The sequence below is a fragment of the Chanodichthys erythropterus genome, chromosome 20, assembly GCF_024489055.1.
Source record: "Chanodichthys erythropterus isolate Z2021 chromosome 20, ASM2448905v1, whole genome shotgun sequence".
In the NCBI taxonomy this organism is placed as follows: Eukaryota; Metazoa; Chordata; class Actinopteri; order Cypriniformes; family Xenocyprididae; genus Chanodichthys; species Chanodichthys erythropterus.
Genome location: NC_090240.1, coordinates 24,492,428 through 24,512,978, shown reverse-complemented (window position 1 = coordinate 24,512,978; position 20,551 = coordinate 24,492,428). Strand labels below are relative to the sequence as shown.

Here is a 20,551-nt window from a genome sequence, read left to right as displayed (position 1 = left end):
TTCCACAAACCTCGAAGACCTTATGAATGTATATAAGTAGTAGACTTTTTTAGAAAGGAAAATCATTAAATGATGAATAATTTATTGCCTTTGTGTGAATATGTAATCATGGAAACAATCAAAAAGTAACTAGTCTGATTACAATTTTAAAATGTAATATAATCTAATTACAAGTACTTAATATTTGGAATCTGATTACGCATTTCAGATTACATGTAATCAGTTACTTCCAGTACTTCTGGACATCCCCAAATCAGAAAGCAGATTACTGACTATTACTTTCACTTTCATTACAATTTTCAAAAGCATGTTATTAAATGTGAAACATCAAATCACACAGATTATTTATGTAAATCTTATTTTATTTTCTCTTTTTGGCATGAATGGATTCATATTAATACTAATACTTCCTACTCTTTTTCAGTATTGTCAAACTACTCAGCAGCCTCTTACCTTTTTATACTTTTTTTTAAAGAAAAGAGGAATTCATGTAGCATTTTTTCTGCGAACTGCTCCTTTAAGAGCTCACGTGTGGCATTAAGTTTGATTAGCATAATTAATCCTCTGAATTGGACAAGCAAATGAATGAGTGACAAGGTAACTGTGGTTGCACACTGACCCAGAGCTGAATGTGAAAACAACAATGGGCGAATAAATTAGCTGGCTCAAAGACAAACAGCAAAAAGCGGATGCAGTTAATAGTTATTGACCAAAAACTTATTTGCATTTCACAACATTTTCCCCAAAGATACGAGCAGCAACTCGAGAGAAACACATATGAAAGGAAGAAAAAGGATGAAAATAGAGAAGAAAAAGTAAAAGTATTGTGAGGAAGTGGCACAGTTTCGCTGCTAACTGGATTTGCGGAGATAATCTGAGTTTGAATAAGACATCTCATGAGCTGTCCCTGAGGATTACTCATTGAGAAAACTAGGTGATGTCATCAGACTTTTGTCTCATGGGGGGCTGGGAGTGAACACTGAATAGGGATAAGAGCCCTCTTCTTAAACTCCACATGACACAATGGATAAAAAATGAATGAATGAAAAGTAAAGGGAAAAATACTGACATGCAGGCTACCCATTTTTACTCTATAAATCTCCTTAAACACCAAACAGCCTAATATTCATATAGTCAACTGCACAACTGAATGACAAATAAATGAAATCACATTTTATAAGAGCTGTGAATGAGAGTTTGTATCGAAAGTGATGCAATAAAGCAGGAACGAATCAAGACATGTCTGAATCCAATGTGAGCTTCACTTCGTGTCCCCTGAGATACATTTATCTGATCGATTTTTGAAGGCAGCATAGATGTATCCTTCACTGCCTTTAAAGGGTTAGTCCACCCAAAAATGAAAATTCTGTCATTTATTACTCACCCTCATGCCGTTTCACACCCATAAGACCTTCGTTATTCTTCGAAACACAAAATAAGATATTTTAGTTAAAATCCGATGGCTCCGTGAGGCCTTCATAGGGAGCAATGTCATTTCCCCTCTCAAGATCCATAAAGGTACTAAAAACATATTTAAATCGGTTCATGTGAGTGCAGTGGTTCAATATTAATATTATAACGTGATGAGAATATTTTTTGTGCGCAAAAAAACAAAACAAAATAAGGACTTATTTAGTGATGGACGATTTCAAAACAATGCTTCAGAAAGATTCGGATCATAATGAATCAGTGTGTCGAATCATGATTCAGATCATGTGTCAAACTGCCAACGGCTGAAATCACGTGACTTTGGCGATTCGATACACTGATTCATTTATGCTCCGAAGCTTCCTGAAGCATTGTTTTGAAATAACCATCACTAAATAAGTCCAAAAATATTCTCGTCACTTTATAATATTAATATTGAAACACTGTACTCACATGAACTGATTTAAATATGTTTTAAGTACCTTTATGGATCTTGAGAGAGGAAATGTCATTGCTTCCTATGCAGGCCTCACTGAGCCATCGGATTTCAACTAAAATATCTTAATTTGTGTTCCGAAGATTAATGAAAGTCTTACAGGTGTGGAATGGCATGAGGGTGAGTAATAAATGACAGAATTTTCATTTTTTGGGTGAACTATCCCTTTGATATCCCACAATCCTGTGTGTTCTTTTCCTGTGGCAGTTAAGCTAAAAAAGAAAGATAGCATCTGAAAGTTGCAGTTGGTTAGTATGTGTGTAAATGTACATTTTTGACAAACATTTTCCACTTTTGATGTCATTTCTAGTGAGAAATTACGAATGTAGTAATTAAATATTTGCTTATTTTTCACCAAAACTCTTTCTATACTTTGCTAATTAAACCTTTACGCTGCTTCAGAAGTCTGTCCGACATCAGTGCGTTTCGTGAGGTACGTTCTTGCGCAAACGCTGCCAGCAAAGTCATTGCCTGATAGATAGCGAGGCAACAAATCAGCTGTCTAAGCTTTCAGATGCAGCCATAGTGTGAGCAGTCTAGTCCGATTCACGAATATATTACTTTCTTCAACGATTCTTTTAGTGAATTCAAAACATATACGACCAGTTTAGTCTGATTCACAATTTAAAGTGTTAGTTCACCCAAAAATGAAAATAATGTCATTAATTACTCACCCTCATGTCGTTCTATAGCCGTAAGACCTTTGTTCATCTTCAGAACACAAATTAAGACATGCTGATGAAATCTGATGGCTCAGTGAGACCGCTATTGAGAGCAATGCCATTCAAACTATCAAGGTCCATAAAAGTACTAAAAACATATTTGAAACAGTTCATGTGAGTTCAGTGGTTCTATCTTAATATTATAAAGCGACAAGAATACTTTTTGTGCACCAAAAAAACTAAATAACGACTTTTCAACAATATCTATATGGGCCGATTGAAGCTTCTGAGCTTTATGAATCTTTTGTTCCAAATTAGTGATTCGGATCTCCTATCAAATGACTAAACTGCTGAAATCACATGACTTCGGCGCTCTGATTCACTAATTCAATTCGTAAAGCTCTGAATCAGTGTTTTGAAATCAGCCCATATAGATATTGTTGAAAAGTCTTTATTTTGTTTTTTTTGGCGCACAAAAAGTATTCTTGTTGCTTTATAATATTAACATAGAAGCAGTGAACTGTTTCAAATATGTTTTTAGTACCTTTATGGACCCTGAGAGCCTCACTCATCGGATTTCATTAACAATATCTTAATGTGTTTGGAAGATGAACATGTCTTATGGCTGTGGAACGGCATGAGGGTGAGTAATAAATAATATTATTTTTATTTTTGGGTGAACTAACCCTTTAATGGCTCTTATGAGCCGGTTCTTTTTGTGTAGTCTGCACTGCAAAAAATGCTGTTCTTACTTAGAGTTTTTGTCTTGTTTCTAGTCAAAATATCTTAAAGTTCTTAAATCAAGAAGCATTTTCTAGACAAGTAAAAATTATTTTCTTGTTTTCAGAAAAAATTAGTCAAATTTTTTTCTTAAAACAAGCAAAATAATCTGCCAGTGGGGTAAGTAAAATAATCTTATATCAAACCAAAAATATAAAGAAAGGGATTTAACACACCTTTATGCTGGAGAACGCGGATCTTGTTATATAAATTCAATTTTAATAGGCTTTTTGTATTGCGGGTTTAGGACACTAACACAGTGCATGTAAACATGAATGTTGCTCGCGTATCTTAGGGTATGTTTACACGACAACGATGTACTAAAAACAAAAATGTTTTTCCTTTGCTTTTTTCGCATATACAGATGACAATGTTGTCAAAATGTTCTCCCATTTACAAGGATCTGCAAAAACGACTAAAAACGGTGCGTTATGCATGCCAGGCCAGTAGTTGGCGCCGGTGTCATTTTTTAAAGAGACATTATGCACCTATAGGCTGAACAATATCCAATGTTTACAAAAACTTGCACTTTGAAACCCGATTTCAAAAGTTTGCATTTTTAGGCTGCAAAATACCGTTGTAAATGAACGGCCAAAACATATAAAACGTTTTCCATTTTTATTTGAAAACAGTGTCGTATAAACAGCCCCTTAAACAGCTTTCTAGTTTTCTGGTGTGCATGTAAACACCTGATTTCCCAACCCAATGAGCCTCTTTTTTTAATGAATGAAGAAAAGTAGTTTAAGTCTGATGAATGCTTCAGTCCGAGGATTCCGCTCTGAACGTAACACAAATGTTTTCTGCATTTCCAGAAAACATAGTTAGCCAACTATGGTCGCAAGTTCCGTCGGTGCCAATGTAGTTGAATGATTTGGCATTCAACAAACATCGCAAACTTACATGGTTGGAACTACAGCTCTCGAGCTGTGGTTAGAAGCATAGTTTCTTGTTAATTGACATCTTGACTTAAATAGGTCTAGATCATTCACAATTAGCAAACTAACATTCAGTGCATTCTATATCTTTAATTCTATTTCAATATAAATAGATTTTAATTCACACATTTTAGCGTCAACAATCAGCACCGTTTTTGAAGAGTACGCATGTGCGTAAAATGCGCAAGGGAACTCTTGAGTATGAACACTGCAAAAAATGCTGTTCTTACTTCGAATTTTTGTCTTGTTTCTAGTCAAAATATCTTAAAGTTCTTAAATCAAGAAGCATTTTCTTGACAAGTAAAAATTATTTTCTTGTTTTCAGGAAAAATAAGTCAAGTTTTTCCTTAAACCAATCAAAATAATCTGCCAATGGGGTAAGCAAAAAAATCTTATTTCAAACTGAAAACAAGATTATCTAGCTTATTTTTGGTTTGAAATAAGATTATTTTGCTTACTCCATTGGCAGATTATTTTGCTTGTTTTAAGGAAAAACTCACTTAATTTTGACTTATTTTTCCTGAAAACAAGAAAATAATTTTTACTTGTCAAGAAAATGCTTCTTGATTTAAGAACTTTAAGATATTTTGACTAGAAACAAGACAAAAATTCTGAGTAAGAACAGCATTTTTTGCAGTGAACCCGTGATGAATCAGACATCAAATAAAGCAAAATGACAAAAGCAGTGAAGTAGTCATGTTCGTTACGGCAGCATCTCAGAGATCTTGAACAGATTAATTAGCAGAAGTTATTACTTCTCCACCAGCACATGACGTCACTAACGTTAGTTCTATTTTGTTGAACCAATGTGGTTCAGACAGCAGAGGTGCAACCATGTTACTACAGTTTCGGGAAACAGTTGTGACAAGTTGGTTAGTTTCTCCAACAATGCATCATACTATTAATCAGCGAGTTATATCACTGTGCAGAAAACACACCCAAAGTCCCTTTAAGGCACGTCATTTCACTCAAACACCTTTCGGGCATGCAAGTGCAGCTCCTGACTCTAGGAATGGGGGAACATCAAATTTTCCAAAGCTGTTCACTAAGTTCACAAATAAATTTCTTATTTGAAATCACCAATGAAATCTGACAATAACTGTCTTATAAATTTTGTTTCTAAATGCTCAAATCATGACAAAAAACAGCTTTTTTTCAGGCTGGATAAGCCAATGCGATTGTTCTAAGGGAGCGTTTTCGAACACTGACTGTTTCTATAGCAGCCGGGGCCGCAGTAACGCAATGACTTTACCAATTGCCGATTGGCTCTTGACTTATTCCGCCATATTGCGCTCTGCACTTTCTCCCATTCATAGTATATAAGTGCATCGTCTTTCTATATATATAAAGTCTTGTGAAAAGACACACCCCAGAGTAGTTACTGAATCAACGTCTGACTCACTAGCTGAACTGCAAATGTTCATTACTTTCAGACATACCCCTGTCGAAATTAAGCAAGTTTTCTGTCAGAAAGATAGATAGCATATAATAAAGTTCTTTCATTGGTTCAAAAATCTTCAACAGACACCACAATGGAAAACTGAGGTAAAGCAGAATGGCTGGGGGTCTCTTCAGGTTTCTCACACACATTCTTTATTGTCTACCCCCAGATGTTTCCTCTGCTGGACAGAAAGTCAAAGTTTCTCTAGGTTTCATGGTGTGAGGCCAAAAAAAGTGTCTTCCAAGATTTTTTTTCTCAATCCATTCATTCACCAGAAATGACAATGCTCTCTGAATATGTCTTGTTAACCCTGTTCCATCACTTTAGTTATCAGTGCTTCTGTCTACTGGATGGTCGCCTCCATTGATGGCTTCTCAATGGTCCCAGTCCTAGTCGACTCTCAACCAGCCTAAATAAGAAGGGTCAGGGACCCCAAAATGCCCCCACTGTCCCCTTGCCATACACCCCACTGGGAACAAACAGTCCCTCAGGAAGTGACCCAATGCAGCCGTCTGACAGTTCATGTATTGATTTGTCATAAAATGTCATGGAAGACAATAAGCTGTTCAAACGGGTTCTTTGTCTGCTTCTGAATTACACCTTATTCACATGTATCTAACTGACTGTCTTGAATTTAATGTCCGGTCTAAAAATATGCACGGGAAGTGTGACATTCCAGACTGATAGGCCCAGCGGTACAAAGCAGTGTGCGAACAATAAACTTTCCCTAAATCGGAATCACCTCAGACAATATAGGAAATGAGAGGCTGCTGAGGGTTGTCTTCCTCTCCAAACTGTTGTGTCTAAGCTTGTTTGGTGCTGGCCATGGAAACACAGCGGCCGTGGCAAGTGGCCACATCAAAAGAATAGGATGTTAAATGTGATAAACAGATACTGGTGAGCTGGACCTGTGAAAGATATAACAAGTGCTGATGTCAATGGACGGAAGCCATAGATCCACCAAGCAGGAGTGCAGCCAGGCAGACACTGGTCCACCTCCAAAACAGCACTTAGAGGAAGTAATCTCACATTTAAACCCAAGATTGGATCAGATACTGTAGTTAAAGAGAGTTGAATCAACTTTATGCAGATAAAGACCCCTAAATGTGGGCCGACTGTGAACAATGAGCGTGTAAATGCGAAGTGTCAAATGAGAAAAAGACGAAGTCAGACCTTCAGTTTGACTGACAGCTGTACAAAACAGCATTTGAACTGAGTGATTTGTCAATGGACAGAGATGGGCACAAAGAGGTATTGATTGGCCGGGGAGAAAAGGGAGGACACAATGCGGTAGGCTGCGGGATAGGTGAAACGATCAATACAGTGGTTCTGCTCCTCTTCACCAGCACACAGTGAGGCAGGAACCAATGAACAGCACACAAACACTGGCGCTCGGAGCGGAAACCCTGAGCGGTACCTCGCATTCGCATACCCACATCCACTCCCATGCACGCAAACAAACTGTCTTCTAACCACAAATGCAAACAAGCTTTCTCACAAGACTTCTTAAACTCAAAGAGCACTATCGTATCTGAAATCACAATTTTTCACTTCTCTTTCATCCTCTGATTTGGTGCTTTTCTCGGTTATGACTAACGTCATGTATGGTTCATGCCCTTGGGTGAAGAAACTGAAAATGATAAATGGATGAATATCTCGATTCCGCCCCCAAAATAATAAAAGAATTGCAAATAAAGCAGAATTTCATCTCATGCTTTCAAGAGAACAAAAATGTTACTTCTAAGGAAGCTGTCACAAAATAAAAAAACATGTTTATTAAAGGGGTGGTTGATTATGATTTCACTTTTTTAACTTTAGTTAGTGTGTAATGTTGCTGTTTGAGCATAAACAACATCTGGAACGTTAGGATGCTCAAAGTTCTAAGCAAATAGAGATATTGTCTTTTAAAGATTTCTCTGTGTAAGAACTACAACAAATGGCTGGTAGGGACTACAACGAGCTTCTTCTCGGGTTGGTGACATCACTAACCCTAAAATTTACATAAACCCCGCCTCCGAGAACACACAGCAAAGGGGGTGAGGTCATGTTATTGCAATACTGTACGTAACACAAATGCAATAGCATGTCGTAAAAGCAAGATGACAACATGACAAGTTATAACCGTAATTAAACTTAGGCCTAACTATACCTGTTCTGTCTTCATGCAGTATACATTCTCTGGCTCTGTAAGATCTTACAACAGTTCCCACACAAGCGATTTATAGATTATCATGACAGAATATGCTAATCAATGACTTTAAGATAATTAACTCCACATCAGCAACATAAATTCATCAACTAACCATTCAGAAGTGTCCTGTTGCATTCTACATGTTGTCACTTCTTTTTGACTGTCCATCATTGTCCAACTCCGTTTTTGAACATAAAAGACTGAACAGTTTCTGACATTTTAAGGGAGTCTGCGTGAGGTAATCGACGCTGCTAACAGGAGCTCTTGAAACTCCGCCCTCTTCTTGAGAGCAGCAGCTCATTTGCATTTAAAGGGACACACAAAAACGGAGCATTTTTGCTCACTCTCAAAAAGTGACAAATTTAAAGCGGAACTCAGTAAGATTTGCGAAGCTCCCCCTACAGGTTCTTTCAGTGAATCACACTGTCGTAAATACTCTAAGTGCGGCTCTAGACTACAACGACTACAACGCTCACCAGCGCAGTAGTTTTGCAAATACAGTACAAGAAATCTTGATGGAGGTGGGTAATTTTTGAAATTGTCTTATAAAGTCATAATATATACATTGTTTTTGAATTACCGTAAAGCATTTTGTCACTCTCGCGTGAACATGAGGCGAGATTCTGTCGGGTTGGCGAAGCTCAACTTGCAAGTGCTGTTTTTTGGCGTAGACGTGCCAGAGGGGGTTAGTGCTCGTCTCAAACACACCACTACAAGTCAATTAACCATCGTAAGGACTTAGAAAACTATTTATAAAGGTAAAAAAAGTGACTTAGTTCTGCTTTAACATGCTATAAAAAATGATCTGAGGGGTATTTTGAGCTAAAACTTCACATACACACATCTGGGGACATCAGAGATGTATTTTACATATTGTAAAAGTGGTCTACACCGTGTCTACACTAGACGCGACTTTTATCGCGTATCATCGCGCCGCGCCACAACAGCTAAAAGCTGTCTACACTGAACGCGACAAGCTGACTGTTGCAAAGCACTTGGATTATGTCAGAAATAGAATGGGGAATACGTTGACTGTCTGGAATTTGTCGCTTCGCGCTGTACCGCATCCAGTGTAAACAATATCACTGATTATAATGGGTTCTATTGTCTTTTGACTTATATTCTATTTACGCTAAGTGACAATAGCAGCATTTTCTTAGCAATATACTAAGTACATAAATTTTCCCAACACCTTCTGCTAACCCTACCCAATAAGTACTTTTACTATTATTAATAACTCGTTAGGCGGTTTATTTCCACTTTTAGGAACATTATTTTTATTTTTATTGAAAGTAAATGCATTTCTGACGTAATATGTGATGGGGAAAATGGAGTGAGCTTGGCAAAAGGCAGATTCGAACCTGCATGGATCACATTAAAAGCCAAGTCTGTGAGCCTTACTCCCTACTGTTGCGCCACTCAAGTCATTAAATTCCATACGTCTTTTTTAAAACTTGAGTTGCCCAATCAGACATAGGAGGGCGAAGCTAGTGTAAATAGCGTTTGCACTTAGTGTAAATAGACACTCCGTTTATGGCAGTAAATGTGTTTGCGTCGCAGGTTATGTGCATGTTACTAAAAAATGTGTTCACCTTAAACAAGTTTTTTAATGCATTTTGGAAATTTTATTCACATCTTGGTTTTTCCATCCAGCGTTTTTTTATGTAACACACCAACATATGTGAATGAGAAAATTACATTTCTTAAAGTTTTTTTTTAATTATTTTTTCAAAAAAATAAAAAAATAAAATAAAAGAGCTGAATCAACATTCACTACCTCACTAGTAAGGATTAATTCACCAAGGAAACATGATGTGGAGAGTATCACCCTGTATTGTTTGCATGTGTGTGTGCCCAGCTGTGCTCTCATTTCACCCTGCCATTCACTAGCTGCTTTTGTTTGGAGTGAAGCCTTTCTCTTATTGACACTTGACTCGACTGTTTCATGCATGAGAATCAACACCATAAAATCTCCAAGTGGAGGGCACACTGCACTGCATTTACCATAAGAAGTGAAAGACAAATAAGACGAGTAAACTTTACCTTCCCGTCAGAAGAAAAGAGAGGACAGAGATCAAAAAAAGGGAACAAGCTCTCATAACTGTGACCAGCCCCATCCGGACAGAGACCTGTCACAGTCTGAGTCAAGAGCCTTTAAAAAGGCAGATCCACATGAGGCTGCATGATAAAGAGAGGAAGAAAAACAATTTGATCTTTTGACAAGATGAGGGGAGGGAAAGTGCAGGACGAGAAAGCTCCCAGGCACCTTTTCAAAAGCTGGTAACATCTGGTGAGGGGATTTTTCTTGTAGTTTCTTCTTTACTTTCCTTTTGTCAAATGCACCCTAACAACTCTGTGCCTGATATTGCCCTGCTAGATACCAGGACATCCTGTATGAGGACAATGAATGAGCACACAACTGGATAACTGGAAAGATTAGACTGCTTGTCAGCAATCTATAATATATGCACACCTAATCCTTGTGATCTGAACATGAGGAGGACAACAGATGGGTCTTTAAAGGTGAAGTGTGTTGTTTTTGTGCCACTAGTGGGGGAAAAAAAAAAATAAAATTGTGAAACAAACATCACCTTTTAATGAAAACATTTTAAAAAATAATTATACCTATATTAATTTACGGATTATATTAATAATTATGCTTTTTACTGATCTTTACATCTTTACTGATTATCATCTGACTGTTTTCCCCCATTAAAATATTTCATTTAATTTCATGTATCCCTAAAAATAATACACACAATTTTCAAATAAATACACACATCACATTTAAAAGAAAATATTTAAAAAGTTAATGACTTTTTTCAAAATGTCCCCCTACACTAAAAAATGCTGGGTTAAAAACAACTCAAGTTGGGTTGAAAATGGACAAACCCAACAATTGGGTTGATTTAATCCAGCGACTGGGTTAAATGCTTGCCCAACATGCTGGGCAGTTTTATTTACCCGAACTATTGTTTAAAATTACTATATGGCTGGCTTGAACCCAAAATAGGTTGGACATACATTTAACCCAACCGCTGGGTTAAAACAACCCTGGTTTTGTCCATTTTCAACCCAGTGTTTTTAACCCAACATTTTTGTAGAGTGTAAATAAATAAATAAATAAATAAATGCATGTCTTACCAAAAAATAATGATAATAAACACAAGAAAATATGACAAAAATAATAATTTTTTCCCCAAAAAAGGTGTCCCCCTCTAATATATGTGTATATGTGTGTGTGTGTGTGTGTGTGTGTGTGTGTGTATATGTACTATATATATATATATATATATATATATATATATATATATATATATATATATATATATATATATATATGCATGGGGCGGGGGGATAGGGGTGTTGCACCAAGGTATCCAAGTTACATCATCAAATTCACGCAACAGAAGCTGTACCATGCTAATTGTGTTAACATGTTGTTCTACCTTTTGTTGTTTTGTTTCTTTGCTATGCATTAAAAGGGCAGTGAATATCCGGACACGCACATTCTCACAGATGGTTTGAAAGGACTGACATGAGTCAGAGCAGTGAGCAGTTACTCTCAGGTGTCTATCTAGGGCATGTCTGGGCTTGTGGTGAGACAGCGGCTGATTCACCACCCATGCAGGGGGCAGATTTCCCACTCCCACTAACTGTGCCCTCACAGTGACCCTAATGTACACGTTGCCCGTCTGGTAAAAACATAAGAATCACATTTTCCTCAAATATTAAGAGGATGTGAAAATGTATGGCAACGTCACAAACGTCAACAACTATTAGTTACAAATGGGCTGAGTCTAAAATGCTGTCCATTGCAAAAAGCACAATTGGGATAAAACGAGCCGAATGAAAAAAACAGTCCTACCAGTCTTTCATAAATTCCACAGAACACCCCTGGTTACCATTCGGCACATAAACACCTCAACGTGACTCACTAGATTTCCTGAAACCCAACTGCATTGAAGAGTTTGCCTTAATGTGTTACTGAGTTCAGCGAGCAAGGGAAATGCCATGCTGAGAGGACTGATTTCACTACCTCAGAACTGCATCCCACAGACATGCAAGGCCTCAATGCACTCATTGCGAGAGAACCCACAGATTGTGCCCTCTGTTTGACTTTTCAGTTAACCACTTGTCATCCACAAGGGTGTAGAACGTGCTCAGAAATTTGAGTCTAGTTATGTTGCAAAATAAAGTCAACACCAAAACATGTAAACAAACAAATAAAGTTTAATGCAGTGTTGGGGATAACGCATTACAAGTAACCTGAGTTATGTAATCAGATTACTTTTTGCAAATAACTAGTAAAGTAACACATTACTTTTTCAATTTACAACAAAATATCGGTTACTTTTTCAAATAAGTAACGCAAGTTACTTTTTCACATTTTATTGACTGACACCTTTCCTGTCCCCATGTTGAGAGAAATATAGTGCGAAAGTGTTGTATGCGCTGTGTAAACATGATGGTTATTGTAGTTCTAGACTAAATGTGAGCATTCATTTAATCATTTCACTTGCACGAAAACATTCAGTATTCCTCAATATGAATAAAAACAGTTAAATGCAATCTCAGATTGTAATAATAAACTATATTAAATTACACAAATATACTTTATGTATTTAATCTCACTTTATGTCTTTGCTGCTGAACTTCAATGATCTAATTCAACCAAACTAATAAGCAAAAATGACTTTATATTAGATTTAGAAATAAGAGTGTTGAACTTCCTTCTCCTGTATCCTATTCTTCTTTAATCCAGAATGGCAGCACATCTGAAAGGTTTGTCTGAACTGTGCCCCCTACTGTACAGACGTAATTATAAATTTCCTACAGCCTGAGGCTTATTCGTTTCACTTTTGGTGTGAAAGGGCCAAAAATAGAACTTTTCTGTTGTTATTAAAATACAGACAAGCAAGTCCAGCCCAAGTGAAAAAAAGTAACGCAAAAGTAATGTAGCACATTACTTTTCATAAAAAGTAACTAAGTAATGCAATTAGTTACTTTTTTTAGGGAGTAACACAATATTGTGATGCCTTACTTTAAAAAGTAACACTCCCCAACACTGGTTAAATGTACTTAAGCACTGAAAAAGTACACTTATTTTCATTTCAAAACCAATATCCTGAAACCCTTTACATGGAATTGTAAAATATTTAATTCTGAAACTATGAAGTGGATGCATTTAATTCTTAGTTGTTTAACATTGTTATGTTGTTAAATGTAGAGTCATCACCAACTGAATATTTATATGTGTGTGTGTGTGTGTGTGTGTTAAATTAACTGAATAAAAGTCTAGAAAAAAGCGCTCTCTTCTATGAAGTCTGTCTGTAATATAAGAACATCACCTAAAATAGCCCAACAGCTGATCAGTCAGATCCACATAAATAAATGGATCTCAAGAAGCGTAAAAACATAAATAAAAAGCATGTCCAAATTTAAAGCCGGTCTTCTTCAAGGCCACCAAGGAGATGGGATTATAAATACTTGGAAAGACCTCCTGACTGTCAGGGGGTTGTGGTCCTTAACTTTCTCCAATGGAATCTATACTATTCGCAAAGTCTTCAAAGACTGCCAAGACACCATGACTTGAAACCATAGATTGTGCTGAAAAGCAAAACCTGGACTCAGAAATATGTCCTGCAGACAAGTGACAAGGATCTGCGGACCTTGCGGCTCCTTGAGCTGTGATATCTGATAAGGGTCGGCGGTGCGTCCCTACGTGTGTCCTCCCTCCCCTACCACACGACTCCTGCTACTAGGGAGAGATGGTCCACTTTGCTATTAATATCAGAGGAACAACAGATAATCCTTGAAAAAAAAAAAAACTGAAGAAAAATGGAGAACTTCTTGATCCACATATGTCCATGACATACCAGTAAAGGGATAGTTAACCCAAAAGCTGTACTACACTTCATGTTGTTCCAAACCTGTATAAGTGACTTTCTTCTGCAGAACACTAGATATTTTGAAAAAAAAATCTTTTTCAAAATATTTTCTTTTGTGTTCTACCAAAGTAAGTAAGTCGGGCAGGTTTGGAACGACATGAGGTTGAGTAAGTAATGAGAGAATTATCAATTTTTGGGCGAACGGTTGATTTAAAGTCCACCTAAATGAGTTCATTTGTGGGGATGTTCTAAGTCTGGGTCTCCTGAATAATTTTGCTGATGACTGTGTCTTTAATGACTTCTTGAGCAACAGGTGCTAAAGGAGAAAGGAGGAGTGGCAGCCTCATTTGGTTATTTTCTGGACCACAGAGCCCCTTGCCCCCCACCTTTCTCCCACAGCGTTCATATCCAAGTATGCAGAGCATTTCCCCCTTGTCCTCGTGTGTGACTTTGAACTGGAATAAATTTAGACAGGGTTACGTATAGGCTGATTTGGTTGCGAAGGCAGCAAAGGAAAAATTGTATTATATATATATATATATATATATATATATATATATATATATATATATATATATATATATATATATATATATATATATATATATATATATATATATATATATATATATATGTGCATAAAAGTAGATAGATATTTACATGGATTAATCTCCAATCAGCTGGTCTGATCACTTCTCAGATAAGCAATTTTGTTCCTCCTTGTGGTCAAAAAGGACACTACATTTGACCCTCATAAAGATAATTACCACCTTGTTGACCAGTACTCTGGTCTAGAGTCTTAACATCACAATGCTAAACTGTTCTGTTCATATAAAACAGGTTAATTTTTGAAACATATCTGCCAAATCAGCAGACCAAAAACCAAGAATAGACGGCTAATAAATCATCAGCCGGTTTTATTTGTGGAAATGGCCTGATCTCAGAAACACATCCTGCAGACAAACGACAAAGATTTGTGGACCTGCTGGCTCCTTGAGGTGACATTTTCAGCATTATAAAATGTGCTTACCCATGTTTTTAACACTTTTATCGTGGTAGTACATCCTGACAAGTTTCTTTACAGGACTTGACATATAAAGTATGGGTTTTAGAATACACTCTATAGTGTTACTCTCACGTTCTGCTCTTTAGTGTATGTGCATAAATTGTCCAGTTTGAGTTTAAGACCTGAAATACTAAGAGCTGATCATATCTGTCTGGGTAAGCTGATTAAAAAGAGAGGATTCGTTCATTGTTATTTCTTTCAGATTGTGGTATTTTATCTCGAGACCCAAGAGGAATGCTTGTTATGGCTGTTAATATAAACAGTCAGAAACTAATCTTCAACTCTCAGCTCTAGATCAGTGGAACAACCATCTTTGACTATAGTCTACTTATTTGATCCAAACTTAAAATATTATAAAAAATATGTAAAAATTACATGAAATAAATATTATAAATACAACATAGCCTAAATAAATATAAATATCAGCCAAATCCATGTTTTTGCTTCAAATGCTATACAGGTTCATGGATTAGTAAATTACATTTTTTTGTATATAAACCATTGCATCAGTAAGAGGTCCTAAATGTTGCTTCAAAAGTTTCTGTGTGTTGGATCTGGCCAGTGGCTCTTGTAATTATTATACTCTGGCTCTAAACTCACATCTTGGCGGCCACGCGTGTGCGCCTCTTCACCTCCAGAGAGGCTGTGCGGCCAAAGCACGACCCGGCCTGCCAGCGGGGATTTACGGATTGGCGCTCTGCCCGGCCGCAGGCAGTCTAGTTCGCTCGGTTCTCACGACCTCAGCACCACAACGGCATCTCTGAACTATTAACTCAGACACGCAGGCAGAGAGAGAAGCCACGGAGCCCACACACTGCCAACTAGTGTTTCAGCAATGCACATGTGCGAAAACAAGCTTTTCTATGCGATTTAGATTAGCCCCGAGGGTTTTTCGGTGTACGAATCTTTCAATGACTTTCAGGGGGGTCTACTTTTTTTCTGTGAGCATTTCTTTTATTCATTTTGTGTTTAGATTTAAACACGACGTAATGATGTTTGTGATATATTTGTTCAGTTTTATTGCTGTTTAACGAACTTTTGTGGTTCACGTTTTGTGGTAATACTACTCCGAGCCCCCCGATAATTCGTGGTTTTGAAATTTTTTCCATTTCAGTTAGAAGTTGATGACCACTCCATGACTAAATTAAGCAAATCACAGTAAATAAGTAAAATAATTACAATAACCTATTGAAATTATGCTACTTCATAATGACGTGTTAATAAATAACTTTGAAAAGGCCGACAATCTCAGCACTGCTGCAGGGTTTAACACGACAGAGTTGTTAAGTAGGAAACCCTGTGGCCGACGGTCACCAGGGTGTGTAACCTAATCCGAAAACGAAGAGGGCCGCTGACTGCAAGTGGCAGACACACGGCAAACGCCACGCCGACAGCCCGCGCAACACGTCTTCCAGTTCCGGAGCTCACGCGCAAAGGGAAGATAAGTTTACATCCAAGGATAGCATAAACGACTGGCAGAGGCCTGCATGTCAAGCTGCATGTAATAAGGAAATATATTTATATTTTAAATACCATTTTAATTATATTACATTTTAATTAAGCAAGAGGTTTGGTGTTAAGGAGGTAACTCGTCATCAGTTTAGCCAGAAAAGGGGCGCGAAAGCAGCCAGCAGCTATTCAGGTGCAGTACAACAAAAAGCAACTGGTACACAAAAGGAGAAGAGGATTCTTCCATATTCTCTTTTCACTGAGGCAATCTGTTAGTGACATTAACCCAAAGCGTATTTCCCAGACCAATGAATGGGGGTTTAGGACTTCTTAAAGATCCCGCTGCATACAGGATGAGACCCTTTTGAGATGTTTAATTACCTTTTTGCAAAAGAAAAGAAAAAACCCTCTCATTGCCTTTGTCATTTCAACCTGTGACACTTTAGGGTGATCTCTTCCCGCCAGAAATAGAAACTAAGAGCAATATGGGTTAGCCAGGAAACTTACTTGCTTTTTTTTTTTTAAGTTTAAAGGCATTGCTGCCATTTCTGCCTTTGAACTCTCTTTATTGTTTTAAATTTGTTTAATAAAACTTGCGTAAAAACCGTCAATCTTCATGCGTATTAATTGTCGATATAGACTAAATGTAGATTGTCACTCTAATTTTAAATGAAGAACCAAGTAATAGCAAAAATAAAAACGATTTGTCCTTTAACTTTATCCGTTGGTATTATATATAATAAAGGTATAAAGATTGAACACGATACATTTTAGTAATTTTGATTTATTCAGCATCAAACATAAACACTCATCATGAAAGAAACAAGAAAGCTTTGGCATGATATAATCTTTTACAAACTTTGTACAAAACTAAATTCTTTCATTTAAAAAAGTACTTTATAAACATTAAGTGTTATTCTGTTGAATTAACAACAGAATATTCATTAACAACATCCAAATATTGGAATCAGCTAACAAACATACGAGCATTGTCCAACAGAAAGTCAACAAAGTCCCTTATAACGGAACTAAACGTATTTTCTTCATCATGAAAAACTGTTTTAGAAAGTTTGTATTGGATGAGCAAGTCTACCAAGGTCTCCACACCGGCTCATTGCTTTCTGCTCCGGCACTAACACCAACGGGACTGACGGCCTGTGAAACGCCCGCGAAGGAGGTCATTCCCTGCACGGGAGATGCCACCGTGGGAGCTGAGCTGGCCTGGACGGTGCTGGCGTTGACAGCCACTGGAACACTTGCGTTTGCGTACAAGGGAATGACTGGGGTTGTAGCAGAAGCGAAAGCAGGGTTGGGGATAAGAAAAGCAAACTGTCCGTCGGTGGCTGGCACCAGCTGGAATCCTCCAAAGACTTTAGGCGAAACCGCTTCTGAAGGACTGAGTTTGGAGCCCATTGAGGCACCGTTGATGGGCAAAGTTGAAGGAAGCTGCACGTGAAGAGGCTGAGCCAAATGAGCCTGCTGAGATGGGGCAGGTTGAGGGTAGTTCATGGCCATCATCTGTCCCAAACAACCAGACAGGTGGTTGAGAAGTCGCGACCTAACCTCCGTATTCACCCCCTCGCAGGTAGAGAGAAATCGAGTCACCTCGTTCATGCACTCGTTGAATCCTGCGCGGTATTTGCTGAGGACGTTTGTGTCAGCTGACAGGGCCGCTGGAAAGCAAAGGTAACGTTTATTAGGATTGTGTATTTAGGAAACAATTAAGTTTTTAAAACTATATGTTTAAAATCCCACATTTGAATGACTTAGTAACTTACCGGTCATCTGAACACGCTGCAAATTGCGCAGGTGCTTGACTGTCATCTCAAGAATATCAGCTTTCTCCAATTTAGAGTGTCTGGAGCTCTGTGAATGAGAGGAACCGATTAGAAATTTTGTTTTTAAGATTAAGATTGTTTGGTTATTGACACGTGAAAAGAACATATCCGTAGACAGAACTTACATCTTTTTTAAGAGCATCGAGTATCAGGGTCTTCAGCTGTCCAAGGCTCTCGTTAATTCTCGCTCTGCGGCGTTTCTCCATGATTGGCTTTGAAGACTGCAGATAAGACGCAAAGGTCATTCATTTATATTACAAAACCTCTAAAAAATGTTCATACTGACTGGAAAAAATGGAAACGGCAACTGACATTCTTCTAAAACAATATACAGTCGCAAAAAGTGCCACACGCTAGGTGATATTTACCTTTCTGTGCTCGCTGGCATTCTTTGGTTTGTCCGGAGTATGAGATCCACTGGCAGGGGCACCAGCAATAGGTGATGCGGTCTGCTTCTCCATATTATCGGCTGGCATTATCGAAACCAAAGTCGGGTCCGGTATAAGCCAAAAAAGTGTTTATATTCCGTGTGGTGTTTTTTTTTTAAAACACAGAGACGGGCTCTTAGGATTAGATGCGGAGCGTAGCCAAGATCTCGAGATGGTCACGAGAGAGAGCGTGAGTCCCTCTTATCAGCTATATGACTTATAGTCGGCAGGCTGTCATATGAGGACACGAGCGTGAGTGGCGTAGCGCTTCAGAGGGCAAGTCGAATCTCCCACTGCCACACGCCAGCGGTATTTATAGATAGATCGCATGCTCCCAGTTCGTGTGAAACCCTCTCTGCATTCTTTCCCACACTCGCTTCAGCCAATAGGCGCGCGGACTCACCCATTGGGCGCGGGCAGACTGCTGATTGGACAACACCCCCGCGGGCTGTCAGTCACGCGCTGCTCAATCAGCCCTGGAGGGACAAACAACAAAGAGGCGAGTGCAGTCGGCCTGGCTGTGAAGTGATAAGGGGAATTGGGGGAATACTCTTGCTGTTTGCCACCAACGTTTCTTCATAGCCGAATCACGTATTTCTGCATTCACACACTGCGTGAACAACATTCCGGTACACTTGATGATGCCAGTATGGTTGAACTGATGAATCGCGTAATTTTAATCAACATAAAAGTTTATACTGTATTTTTATACAGGTAAAAATAATGTATTTCACCAGAATGTCACCTAGTCGAATTATTACTATAACCAATACACTACCATCAACGATATTACAACCATAATGTCTTATATATATATATATATATATATTGCATATATGTTCTTTTTGTTATATATGGCATATATATATAATGCACAGTCATTAGACTAAAATATTTAGAATGTGCACATTATAGCAGAAATGCAAGGATTCGCTCGTTTTAGAAAATAAAAAAAAATAAGAGCGAAAAAACTTCGAGGATCTAGTTGCGCTTCAAAGAAGAAAGCAGCTGTACAGGCACGCGAGGCGGTTCGAAGCAGCACGCAGGAAACCAATAGGAAGCTGGCGGCTTTATGCAAATAGAGCGGAGTTTCGTCTTATTGGCTGGGTGAACATCTTACGCGTCAATCATTCCAGCAGTGCAGAAGGCAGAGAGCGCGCGGGGGAGGTGTTGCTACATCTGTCCGCGTGCCAGCCAGTCTGCGCGCCCGCTCACTGCACCGCTGCGTCCCCTGAGCACGTGCCGTTGCTACACTCGCAGGCTGCGGGGTTTACAGCTTTTATTGCTGCTGAATTATGAACTCATGTTTATTTTTTCTTGACCGGACTGTTTTTAAACTAGTTTGTTCATGTTTGTTGGTGCTTTGCAAGACGATTAGGAAAATGCAATACATTATGTTTTACACTTGCACATAGCCTATGCATGTAAAAAATAATGCAATGATTGAAATATATGAAACTTCAAATACATATTCCCTCAAATATAAGTCTGTATTTTGCATCTTTTAGAAAATCACTTTTTTGCGGTTTTTCCAATACTTTTATTTTCTCCTATATAAAGGGGATTTCAAACGTATTAGTACATAGTAATTACAAACACTTTTAAAATATAAATTAATTAGTTTAAGTAGCTGTAGAATTAATTTAGCAAGAACAATGAAGTTATGGCGGTGATTTTGCCAATGAGAGACTGAGTGGGAGAACTAATTTATAGGTGTCGCGCGCCATCTATCGAAAGTTTTACTACAAGTTTAAACAGTCAAGCGGTACCATATCTGACCACTAGGCGGAGCACAGCAGTAACACAATCAATACCTCAATACAAATCGTTTAGAATTAAAGCAAATAATTTGTAAACCAGTAACATAAAACAGTGATTTTGAGATCAGTTTGGAGAGCAAATATACTGAGAGAGAGAGAGAGAGAGAAACTTCCTATAGAGTAAAT

General features: G+C 38.0%; 1 protein-coding gene across 1 annotated transcript; it reads right to left on the bottom strand.

Annotated features, from left to right (window-relative positions):
* Positions 1-17,136: 17,136 nt before the first annotated feature.
* Positions 17,137-18,963, bottom strand: her9 (hairy-related 9). Its single transcript, XM_067371221.1, has 4 exons — positions 18,546-18,963; positions 18,303-18,398; positions 18,118-18,205; positions 17,137-18,012 (listed from the first exon to the last, which is right to left on the bottom strand). Exons 1-4 carry the CDS (start codon positions 18,651-18,653, stop codon positions 17,429-17,431), a joined length of 876 nt encoding a protein of 291 aa, XP_067227322.1. The 5' UTR covers positions 18,654-18,963; the 3' UTR covers positions 17,137-17,428.
* Between the last annotated feature and the right edge of the window lie 1,588 nt (positions 18,964-20,551).

Bases quoted from the DNA above. Each gene is read 5' to 3' on its own strand.
- her9 (XM_067371221.1), bottom strand. From the start codon at position 18,653: ATGCCAGCCGATAATATGGAGAAGCAGACCGCATCACCTATTGCTGGT. The intron at 18,206-18,302 runs GTAAGTTCTGTC...TCTCATTCACAG, and splicing joins TCGATGCTCTTAAAAAAGAT to AGCTCCAGACACTCTAAATT. The intron at 18,013-18,117 runs GTAAGTTACTAA...TTTGCTTTCCAG, and splicing joins GCAGCGTGTTCAGATGACCG to CGGCCCTGTCAGCTGACACA.